The sequence below is a fragment of the Uloborus diversus genome, unplaced genomic scaffold (genome assembly GCF_026930045.1).
Source record: "Uloborus diversus isolate 005 unplaced genomic scaffold, Udiv.v.3.1 scaffold_18, whole genome shotgun sequence".
Taxonomy (NCBI): Eukaryota; Metazoa; Arthropoda; class Arachnida; order Araneae; family Uloboridae; genus Uloborus; species Uloborus diversus.
Window position 1 is genome coordinate 1,565,817 of NW_026558329.1, and position 13,045 is coordinate 1,578,861.

The 13,045-nt window shown below is 36.1% G+C and overlaps 1 protein-coding gene across 1 annotated transcript in view; it reads left to right on the plus strand.

Moving 5' to 3' along the window:
- The first annotated feature begins 2,637 nt into the window (after positions 1–2,637).
- LOC129233136 (CD109 antigen-like) overlaps positions 2,638–13,045 on the plus strand; it is a 37,255-nt gene continuing 26,847 nt past the window's right edge. The window contains exon 1 of the mRNA XM_054867199.1: positions 2,638–2,711. Within this exon, the coding sequence (XP_054723174.1) occupies positions 2,638–2,711 (74 nt within the window). The remainder of the gene's footprint in view (positions 2,712–13,045) is intronic.

Below are 13,045 nucleotides of genomic sequence, written 5' to 3' on the forward strand. Positions count from 1 at the left end.
TACCCCCCCCCCCCGTTCTCACTTTGAAACTTTCAGGTATTTTTTGATGTACTCACAATCATCCCTGTTATGTCTGTTGTGAAAACTCGCAATTGGCTCAAGCAAATACACATATTTTCTGATGCTTCACAAAACCACGAGAAATATTAACGTTTATACCGTGTTTGGTGGTTTCACAGATCTTTCTATGCTGTCTAAGTATGTATTGACTGCATGATACGTCCGGCAAACAAGTCGTTTCGTTTAGTGCCTATTGTTTAGTGCCTATTTTAGGACCTATTTTTATTGCCTATATTCGTTTAGTGCCTATATTAAAAAGCCAGAGGGCAGACTACCAATCGGCAGAAATCATTAGGGATCGTTCACAAATAGTCTGTTTTTTATCATGCATCACACTGAGTGATTGCAAGCAAATGGTGCAAACTTGCGAACGATCCCTGTCGACTCATCGCCTAGCCAAGATCTATTCAAATTCGGCTTATTAAAATGCTGATAACTTTTTGAATTTTTAAGATATTGAATTGAACTGGAATTTTATTATGAGTTGGGAGCAATTAGTTGGGGTTTTGATTATGAAAGTTATAAATTGCTATCTTTCGCGCATGCGCAGAGAAAAAAATTAATTGCTTTAAACGTTCATATTTCATTGAATTTTCAACATTTTAATTTCAAATTTTAATATTATACTGCTTTTGTGTGCTGTCCTATTTTCTGAAAGTTTGGTAAGCTTTGGTGGAGACCCCTTTGCGTTATGAGCCAAAAACCTTCAAATAAAAGAAATGCTTATATCTTCATGAATATCAGTGATATTTTCTCGAAAGTATGTAAAATAATTGTGCATATTAAGGTTGCTAATTTCTGAAATTTATAGCTTATTCTCAGCTATTTTCGATGAACGATTGATCACGAAACATTTTTCTTTTCCTCAATTTGTTGCTGGCCCCCTAAAAGAATGGGTGATACATCTTTCAATGGAAAAGGACAGCTAGAATATACCTTTTATGTGACAAAAGTTACAAAGCAATTGGTATTTTATTTCTCGAGAAATCCTTTAAAATGGCAATTTTTGGAAATGTCCCAATAACTTTTGATCATATTGTGTATCTCTCAGATACGCGCGCTCGCTGGAGGGTTAAAAATCCAAAGAATATTTTTTCCATGTTTTTTTGAGCAATTACGATTGCTTATTGCTTTCATTTGACTGTTTTTGGCGTCCTATCATTTTATTTTCGCACCGCCACACTCCGCACCATCACCGTCGACGGGCTCCTCACGATGCTGCTCCAATAGCGAAAGCAGTCTCGAGGTTGCGTCCATATCCTACACACACGAGCATACATACACAACTACACACACACACACGCACTTACCCACATACAGATACACACACATACATACAGACACCTACACATACACACACACATACACACAACTAACCACACATTCATGCCTGCACACAGACACACACATACACATACCCCCCCCCCCACACACATTCATACACACAACTACCCACACACTTATGCCAGCACACAGACACAAACACACATGCCTACACACACATACACATATACCTACACACAAACACACATACCCCCACACACAAACACACACGCATACAGATACACACTCGTGATTGCGAAAAACATAATTTGAATTCAAGATGTCAAAATTAAAATTATTTTTTTTTATTTATTTTTTATTTATTTATTATTATTATTTTTTTTTGAAAACTGGAACTTTTAACCGGATTAAATTTTAACTGGATTAATTTAAACTGGATTAACTTTTAACCGGATTAAATTTTAACTGGATTAATTCAAACTGGATTAACTTTTAACCGGATTAAATTTTAACTGGATTAATTTAAATTGGATTAACTTGACTCATAGTGATGCGTAGGAGACGTCAAAGAGACCACCATGTCACACGAATTGAATGACGTCTCCTGTCGTCTTTGATGTCAAAGTGATTTCAGTCATGAGGGCTGAATGCGTTCGAGTGCTGGTTTTTTTACGACATTCCTTTGAAAATGGCGAAGAACTCTCAAGCGAGCGATTGCAGTTAAACGGATGAGCTACTCTTCGAAAACTTTGTCATCATTCGACAGTTCTTTTGTAAGTCTACTATCTTTATGGGTCAGTCTCGCAGAAACGGTCATTTTCGTGTCCTTGTTATAATATACGAATGTTTTATGACTCATACCACTAGCGCAGCCGGAAATACCTCCTGCTGGGGTTTTTTTTTTTTATCAAAATCCCTTCTGAAAAGTTTTTTTTAATGAAAAATACCATCTGGAGGTTTTTTTTTTTTTTGATCAAAACAGGCTCTTCATATGCATAAACTACTAAATTGGAATTTGCATTTATGTTAAAACCAATGGATATTCTTTTAAACGATATTCTAATAAGCAGGCTCGACGGTATTCATCGTTTTAAATGGAGCAACCGATGCAGTAGCGTAGAAGTCGTATGTCTAAATGGAAGATCTCTTTTTATCGATTCGCGAGGAGATCTAATCAGATTCATCCCCACCTGACAGCTGCGAAAACGAACCCCGTTTCTATTTTGTTTTCTATTCATTTCCATTGAAATGGCAAACTAATCAGTGCACCATTGATGAATTGCTCGAGCTGAAATGGAGGAATTGAAAAATGGCTTCGCTATGAACGTGGGCGAATGGAATTCTTCGGCATTTGCAAGATTGAGAAAGTAATAAATGCAGTAGAACAAAGTGAGGTAAAAAAAGCGTCAGTCATTTTTCAAGTCTACATTCGCCGAAGTCACTGCGTTGAGGAGTTGGAAAGAAATATCATCGGAAATTGGATCACTGGATTTGTGGAGGATCACCGTGGCGAGCGAAAAATGTTAATTTCAAACTTTTGCAATTCATAAGGCACAAATCGGCAACGCTTCCTTGCAACACTTATTTGAACTACGATGTGAATATCCTCATATATATATGATATAGCTAATGATCAAGTAACGCTCCTGACGTCATCAACAATTAAACTCGCGCAACGGCATGACCATTAAATAATATTTTGTGGTCATGTTTGACATGCAAGGAAATGCTTTATTCTGATGAGGCTGAACCGTATCCGGTATCTTAACTGTTTTACAAGTAAATTTGAATGTATGAAATTTGTACTGCTAACAGAATACGAGTATACTTTTACGAAAATCCATAAAATAGTATTGTATTATTTCAAGTAGTATTAGTTCTTAGTATTATTTCTGAAATTTACATCTCTTTTCCAGCTATTGACTGTGAAGGAAGATCAAAATTTCTTCATTTTGCTGATCCCCTAATTGATTGGGTGATTTAAATTTTATCGAAAAATGTCAAGAGAGGCATACCAGTGACAAAAGTTACCAGAACTATGGGTCTCTTACAGTGATGGGCGTAATCGAGCTCTCATAATCGAATCACGCGATTATTCAAAGATCATTCGAGAACTCGATTATCATGAACTCTCGATTATCAGATCTCGAGTTTTTGATTATCACAACTTGAGTTCTCGACTACCGTAGCTCGAGTTCTCAATTATCAGATCTCGAGTTCTCGATTATCATATCCCGAGATCTCGATTCAAAATAATCGAGAAATGAATCGCTCGAGATCTAGATTCGAAAAGTCTCGATTATCAGATCTCGAGTTCTTGATTATCACAACTTAAGTTCTCGATTACCGTATCTCGAGTTCTTAATTATCAGATCTCGATTTCCCGATTATCATATCCCCAGATCTCTATTCAAAATAATCGAGAAATGAATCGCTCGAGATCTAGATTCGAAAAGTGTCGATTGTCAATCGCTCGAGTTTTCGATTTCGAAAGATCTCGAGTTCTTGATTATCATATCCCGAGATCTCGATTCAAAATAATCGAGAAATGAATCGCTCGAGAGCTCGATTCGAAAAGTCTCGATTGTCAATCGCTCGAGTTTTCGATTTCGAAAGATCTCGAGTTCTTGATTATCATATCCCCAGATCTCGATTCAAAATAATCGAGAAATGAATCGCTCGAGATCTAGATTCGAAAAGTGTCGATTGTCAATCCTCGAGTTTTCGATTTCGAAAGATCTCGAATTCTTGATTATCATATCCCCAGATCTCGATTCAAAATAATCGAGAAATGAATCGCTCGAGATCTAGATTCGAAAAGTCTCGATTATCAGATCTCGAGTTTTCGATTTCGAAAGATCTCGATTGTCAATCCCTCGATTATCAGAAGTGCTCGATTCCCCAGGTCTCGATTATCAAAAGTTCTCGATTATGCCCATCACTAGTCTCTTATTTAGCGAGAAATTCTTAAAAATTAGAATTTTTGAAAGCGCCCCCATAATTTTCGTTACATAATGCAAAGTGAAATGACTTCCATCAAAGTCCTTTAAAACTTAAGAGAAGAAAAGCAAATGTTCATTTCGCAATTCGTGTTTCAATGTTTTCATCCGAGCATGAGGCGGACTTATTCAAATGGACGGCTTTGAGTTGACTGAGGGTGTGAGGAACGCTGTGTTGATGAATGGAGATAGTTTTCACCGCCAGAGCCCATTCGTCTTCATTTGTTCGTCTGAAGTGGGAGCGAGCCCAATTCATCTCCCGACTCTTCAACCAAACGAGCTGATGTGTCCATCACATGACTGCCTTTTACTCCAATTTAGTGTCATTTTCTCATTATTGGCAATTTTAATGTGATTCAATAGTTTACTCTCTAAATATCACAAACAGTGGATAAATTCAAACCAGATTTTAAAAAAATAAGAAAAAAAAATGTCCAGGCTTTGAATAGGAGTCAAACGATTACACATGAGTTAAAAATCAAAAGGAATATATATATATATATATATATATATATATATATATATATATATATATATATGTATGTATATATATATATATATATATATATATATATATATATATATATATATATATTAATTTGAATTTTTTGCATCTTGAATTCAAATTATGTTTTTCGCAATCACGAGTGTGTGTGTATATGTAAGCGTGTGTGTGTGTGTAGGCATTTGTGTTTGTGTCTGTGTGCAGGCATGAGTGTGTGGGCAGTTGTGTGTATGTGTGTAGGTGTGTGTGTGGGGTATGTGTATGTGTGTGTATGCATATGTGTTTGTGTCTGTGTGGAGGCATGAGTGTGTGGGTAGTTGTGTGTATGTGAGTGTGTAGGTGTGTTTGTGTATGTATGTGTGTGTAGGTTTATGTATGTATATGTGTGTAGTGCGTGTATGTATACGTGGCGGTGGGAAAAATCAAAGGAACGTCAAAAACAGTCAAATGAAAGCAATAAGCAATCGTGATTGCTCAAAAAAAAATCGCAAAATTTGTCACCAAGTTGGCGACAAAACTTGGCGGCCAAAAGACTGGCGATATATCGCCAAGTGTCCGTTAAATTATATCACCACTTGAGTTTACATCGAAATTAACCATGATTTCCCTCCAAAAAGGGGCAAAAGACCCCCTTAGGAACATCCAAATGCAACCAAAAGAGAAGGTGCACAACTAGACCATACTAGGAATCCACGTACCAAATTTAAACTTTCTAGGACAAACCGCTTTTGATTTATGCGACATACATACACACATACGCACGTACATACAGACGTCACGAGAAAACGCGTTGTAATTAACTCGGGGATCGTCAAAATGGATATTTCGGGTGTCTGTACGTTCCTAGGCACATATCCACGTGTGGTCGGGTCGAAAAAGAAAAAAACTCAACATTCATTCGGGATTGAGCAAAATGGAAATGAAGGCCGATTTTGGGGTGAAAATTTTTTCGTGAATACAATACTTCCTTTTTTTGTAAAAGGAAGTAAAAACCAACGGGAATATCTGTGAAATGTGTTTTTCAGTGTTAGGTGTTTAACATAGTTTCAGTTAATGGGTCAGAACTTCTTCTAAGAGGGATAGTGGAGGGTACGAGAAGGGATAAAATTGGAATGTCATATAGCATTACAGAGTCAGAAATAGTTCTTTCATATAAGGGTCCTCCTAATCCATAAATGTCAGACATTTTTTTTTTTAATTTTCGACCCCCTTCCTCCCTTTGTCACGAAGTGTCACGCTTTGCTGAAAATAAATGGCTGAAGACAAAATACATTATTTACTTCGCTATCCATACCGATACCGATGAATTAGTGCATCTGCAATTAGTGCACTGTGTCTCCAGACCGAATTGATGTAAGTCACATTATCTCTACTTTGTAGGAGACGTAAAAACGTTTGCGAGTAAATAATTATGAAGGTATGTCTCTTATAGAATTACGTTATTGTGGCGGAATAGGATTCTTACATAGAGTGCATTAAAAACCAGCAAATCGCCATTTTTGGATTTAGTTAGTCTGGCACTCAGGTATAGATTTTAACCATTGAGAAGAGATAAAATGGAGAGAGAGTGAAGACTTTCATTCATGAAACCAAGACCCCAAGTCACGTGATGTAGTTTAAAGCAATGCATTGAAAGAAATCAGGTTTCTTTCGCTTGTTTCACGCAAAACGTGCCAACCGTTCGTCGTCTTTGAGTCACGTGATTTGGGGTCTTCGGGCCAGCTGCTGCTAAGCCAATGTAGAGGTCCCTCCATTTCAATTCCTGCTCTAAGATTTTAACTTTTAACAATCAAGATTAAGGTCGTTTTCTTTTGCAATTGAGGTTCCTTTTCCCCAGAGGATAAACTAAAACTCTTTTAGGTGCACTCGATACGTGCTCTTCCCATTTCCCGAAAACAGGAAAAATAAAAACGAGTTCCAAAAGGAAAGTGTGAGCGAGAAAATCAACTTCTCCCGTTTTTTCCAAAAAGGAAAAATCAACAGAGCTGATGTAGAATGCGGGGATCCCTTCCTTTTAAAACAATTCTCTTAATCTCGTTTCGTAACGGGGGGGAGGGGGGGGGGGGGGGGATAGACGGCGCCGGAGCGTAATTCACTTTTCCGTCCCCAACTGGGTCGATGCGTCCGTCAACCCTTTCTTTCTCTCTCTGTCTTTCTTCGGGACCTTCATTCGACGAATACAGGACGGACCTTTGTCCTTTGACACTCCGAAGGCGTCCGCTTGTCACACATACATCAAGCAAACGCAGGACAAACCAGGCGTCGTTGATTTAAATCAGCATGGTTTAAATCATGATTAAAATTATCATTTAAATTAAGTGATTTTTTTTTAAATCATTGATTTGAATCAAGTGATTTTTTTTAAAATCATTGATTTTAATCAAGTGATTTTTTTTAAAATCATTGATTTTAATCAAGTGATTTTTTTTAAAATCATTGATTTTAATCAAGTGATTTTTTTTAAAATCATTGATTTTAATCAAGTGATTTTTTTTTAAAATCATTGATGATTTTAATCAAGTGATTTTTTTAAATCATTGATTTTTATTAAGTGATTTTTTTTTAAATCATTGATTTTTATCAAGTGATTTTTTTTTTAAATCATTGATTTTTATCAAGTGATTTTTTTTTAAATCATATTTTTTATAATCAAGTGATTTTTTTTAAATCATTGATTTTAATCAAGTGATTTTTTTTTAAATCATTGATTTTTATCAAGTGATTTTTTTTTAAATCATTAATTTTATAATCAAGTGATTTTTTCTTAAATCATTGATTTTAATCGAGTGATTTTTTTAACGAAATTATTAATTAAAATCAGTTGATCTTATTTTCATAAATTAATTTTGAATTTTTAGAATGTGTTGCTCTAAATTTAACTACACTGCAATATCTTAACTTCAACAGGCAAAACTACACAGATCCTTCTTTCTGTCGCAATTGATCAAGGTCAGCCTTCAACTTTTATTTTTTGAACTTTTCCGTCCACCCACCGCTTTTTGGATTTGAAGTGAACTGAGGGAGATAGAAATAAATAGAATCGTGGGAACACCGAAAATGATTTTTCAATACAATCCGATTTGTAAAGCTTGTTCTTTGAAGTTGTAAATATTTGTTAATATGTTGAATTTTTTCGTTTGTATAATACTGTGAATTTTTTAGTCAATTTTAATAACTCTCTATGAAATCAAAAGATGCAAACGCCCAAAAAGAATCGGCAAATGGCAAGATTTTTACTGAAATTTAAACTCAAGATACCGATTATTACATTTACTGCGTGTGAAAAACGTTTGTACTAAAAACTACGTACGTTTACAATCCTACGTTTACATCTACGTTTTACAAAATAAAAAATTGTAGTTTTTCTTATACATCATCACTATTATAGTTTAGAAAAATAATTGTTCAACATATTCTTTTACACTAAAAACGTAGATGATGAGGGAAAGCATAAAACAAAATCGCATTTTATTTAAGCATGCTAACGTTAAAAATCTTTAAAATTTATTGAATAATTAGAGAACTTATCTTAATTTTAAAGGTAAACTGAATGGATTCATATGTTGTATGAAATATACTATGTTTAAAAATATAAAGTAATTCATATCTTCAAATTTTTGAAGATTATAAAAAAAAAATCTGATTTAAATAAAAAAAATCACGAACCCTGTGACAAACCCAATTATTAGAGAAACAAGTTAAACAATGTACATACAGTTATTATAAATTATCTATGACTATTGTCACACTACCTTATTTTAATAGCTATATTTAGTTATTGTAAATACGTAAATTATTCACAACGTTTGTTTTTGTAACTTTATTATGTTTTCATTGTGTAAAATTGTAACCTTATTTCTCGTAAATTCAAAAAAAAAAAAAAAAATTAATTTGAATTTTTGGCATCTTGAATTCAAATTATGTTTTTCGCAATCACGAGCGTGTGTGTGTATGAATTCACGTATGGGTTTGTGTAGGCGCATGTGTGTGATGGGTGCGTGTGTATGTATGCATGTGTGTGCGTGTTGTGTATGCAGTGCCGTGTGTGTACACGCGCGTGTGTATTAGGCGTTCGTGTGTGTGTAGGCATATGTGTTTGTGTCTGTGTGCAGGCATGAGTGTGTATGTGTGTGTAGGAGTGTGTGTTTGTGTCTGTGTGCAGGCATGAGTGTGTGTATGTGTGTGTAGTTGTGTAGGTATGCGCGTGTGTGTAGGATATGGACGCAACTTGGACACTGTTTTCGCAAGAGGAGCAGCATCGTGAGGCCGGTCGACGCGACGGTGGTGCTGGCAGAGGGTGCTGGCGGGAAAATAAAATGATAGGAATTCAAAACAGTCAAATGAGAACAATAAGCAATCGTGATTGCTCAAAAAAAGGTTCCTTAAAAATTAAGGTTTTCAACACATACATAAACAAATCCGAGACCCATATCCAAACCGATTAATCAAAGAAAACTGGAAGGAACGGTGATATCTGAAAATGTTTAATGTCTGATGGGTTTGAGCTTGATCAGCTATTTCTATTTTATTGATCCGTTTCCAAATTTATTCCTTGTTAATACTCACGCATGTTCACTCATACTTTTAAATCCACTATGTCGGGTCTTCTTCCGGCCGCCCGCTTCCGGGATGTGTCGGTCCGGACGGACGTGCGTGCGTGTCGGGCGTGTCCCCACTCGGAATAACCGATTGTTCGATCCGGGGATGCTCTCCATCCGGATCGGATTTCGGAAATTGTGGGAGAGTTTAAACCCAGTATGACTGGGGTTGAGGCATTCTTCTCCCTATTGTCAGCGAATGCTCAAAATGTTTGAAGTTGTGAAAGATAGGGAGAGGTGGCACAACAGTAACACACAATGATCCAGTGACAGAAATTCACAAGTTTGGATTTGAATATTAAGACTTTTAGACGGGTAAAATGGATGTAACTGCGGTCCATCAATACGGGGCAACCATTTAGTGTTTATCAGAATGAATTCTATGAACCAGTTGGCATTTACAAGCCAGTGGTGGAAGAATATGAACAGCCACCACGTGGTCAGCTGGTGTTTCGTGTTTTCTCTTTAACACTGGCGCAGCGACGAGGGGGGTGAAAACACCCCCCACGAGTCATTGGTTTTAACATAAATGCAAATTCTAATACAGTAGTTTATGCATATGAAAAAGTTGTTAATCTGATCAAAAAACACCCTTCAGAAGATATTTTTGATGAAAAAATCACCCTCCAGAAGGTGTTTTTCATCAAAAAAGAAACCCTCCAGGAAGTATTTTTGATCAAAAAACCCCCCTCCAGAAGATATTTTTGACTAAAACCCCCTCCAGAAGATTTTTTGATCAAAAAGCTCTATCCAGAAGTTATTTTTGATGGAAAAAACCCCCCTCTAGAAGATATAATTGATCAAAAAGTCCTCTCTCCAGAAAGTGTTTTTGATCAAAAAAAACCCCCTCCAGAAGGTGTTTTTATCAAAAAAAAAAAAACCCAGGTAGTATTTTTGATCCAAAACCCCCCTCCAGAAGATATTTTTAATCAAAACCCCCCCTCCAGAAGATTTTTTTGATCAAAACCCCCCGCCAGGAAGTATTTTTGATCAAAGACTCCCCTCCAGAAGATATTTTTGATAAAAAAATCCCCCTCCAGAAGATATTTTTGATCAAAACCCCCCTCCAGAAGATATTTTTGATCAAAAACCCCCCCTCCAGAAGATAATTTTGATCAAAACCCCCTCCAGAAGATATTTTTGATCAAAAAGCTCTATCCAGAAGTTATTTTTGATGAAAAAGAACCCCTCTAGAAGATATAATTAATCAAAAAACCCTCTCCAGAAGGTGTTTTTGATAAAAAAAAAAAAACCCTCCAGAAGGTATTTTTCATCAAAAAAAAAAACCCTCCAGAAGGTATTTCTGGATGCGTTAGTGCTCTATAAGCATGGGACGAGGCTCGCCGTTAGAACTCGAAGGGGTTTCAAAGACCAGCGCCGTGTTTTGCAACACCCGAAGATCGCGCTCGAGTCGTGGTCGGTGTAATCGCATTTTCGTGATCGCTCGCTAATCGCCCGCACAACAATGCGGCGCACGGTGATCACTCGAGCGTCATATCCAGGAAGAACGCTACGCTACACACCGCCTCGCGGGGGGGGGGGGGGAGAAAGAAAATGAGAGGGGTATTCGACAAATGGCGCTAAAGACTTCTGACACACAATCGCTTAAATAAATACGAGGGGGCTCTCCAAAACGGTTTCCCTAGCAAATAATTCTTAAGATTTATTAACAAAATACACATACATAACAGTAAGCAAAATACAATAAAGTTGCAAATTATAAAACATAAGTTACAAACGTCATAACAAAACATTAAGAAAATCTTGACTATAGTTCAACATGAGTTAGTAGTAAATTCAACACTAAAGAGCGCCAAAGGCACTGTCCGCAGTGTTTTTTAATTGGTTTAGTATGGAGTACAAACACAAATATGTATTAACAGTAATATTCACAAATTAATTTTACACAAGTAATAAATATTTCACACAGAACAATAATTCGACTGTTTGACTCCCAGAAAAACAACACAATAACTCGCATTGAAACATTCAATAGTATAAAAAAATACAATACAACCCCCCCCCCCCCCGGTTGGCAAGTCAGTATATTTTATCAGTTAAAAGTTAATTATTGTTAGCATGTCGTTATTTTGTATATATTCATTGACCTCTTGTTTATATTTTTTTGAAGTTCTTCTCATTCCTAACATCTTCCGTTAGTTCATTAAACAGCCGCGGTGCCAAGCAAAAGAATTGCTTTTTTAATAATCGTTTTATTTGATTTTATAACTTTATATTGTTCACCTGAAATTTGAGTATTATATTGTTTCTCATTAATTTCAAACCAGTTATTGTTGTTATGCAAAAAATACAATATTCTCTGCGCATATATTTCTCTGATATTATAGATTTTCTCTGACTCTTAATGCCCCTAGCAAATAATTCGACTGAAAATGAGCAATACGTTAGAAAAATGAAGCAAGTAGCCAAACTCGCTTATAACGAGGCCCTGATTTAACGAGAACCCCGGATTTAGCGAGGAAATAAGAAATGCTTGGTTGGTGCATTGGGAAGTCTATGGGGGGCATAACTCGCTTTTAACGATTATAGTGCCCTATATTGCTTATAAGGAGCCCTGATTTAACGAGAGCCCGGATTTAGCGAGGAAATAAGAAATATTGGTTGGTACAATGTTAAGTCTACGGAAGCATAACTCGCTTTTAACGATTGTGTTGACCTATATTGGGAAATAAAATGAATAAATGAACGAGAAAGTATGGGGGAAGGGGAATCTCCCTCCCCCCTAATCGCAGCTACTGCCTGCAGGGCCCGATCGAGCCAAACTGGTGCCCAGGTCCCGAATAGAAGTTGGTGCCCCCCCCCCCATGAGAAAATCCACACAATTTTAAAGTCACAAGGTTTCATACCAGAAACCTAATATACTAGAAACTACATTTTAAAGGAAACCCGGGATTTGAATACCAAACACCAAATCACAGTTAAAATTGCCTTACTTTAAGGCAAAAAAAAGTTTAAAAACTATTTAAAACTGCCAGAAAAAAAAAATCTTACTAATTCTTGACATCAAGCTTTAAAAAGGTTTCTTTCTGACTTTAACAGAGTCAAATGTGTCAATAAAATAATAGAAATCTAATTTTGATGTCACAGAATTTTCAATGGTTAATAAGGAAAACGCCTGTAAATTATCCTGTGAAACGCAGCTTCTCAAATGATTTTTGATTCTTTTCAAAAATGAAAAGGAACGTTGAACAGTTGCTGATAGGCAAGGTACGAAGAAGCTGCAAGGCTACATTCACATTTGGAAATGTAATGTGTAATGTTTAGTGATCTTATCCTTTTAAAACATTCTCCAGGAGAAGGGTTACCTTTTGCAAAAATTTGAAAATGTGTTAATTCTTTTGGAAAATGTTCATTATGTCATCCGAGTAATTTTTTTTTTAAATTCCAGAGCTAAGGGAGAACGCCTTCTTAACGCGAAATTTTTTTAACTTTATGAGTTTCAGATCTGATTTTTAAAAGAAATTTGAGCCACCTCTCTCTTAAAGTTGAGGAAACGTAAAATGAGTTTAAAAAAAAAGGAAGTATGTAAGTGAACTTAGGCTAGGCTATTTTGGTGCCCCTAAATTTGTGGTGCCCAG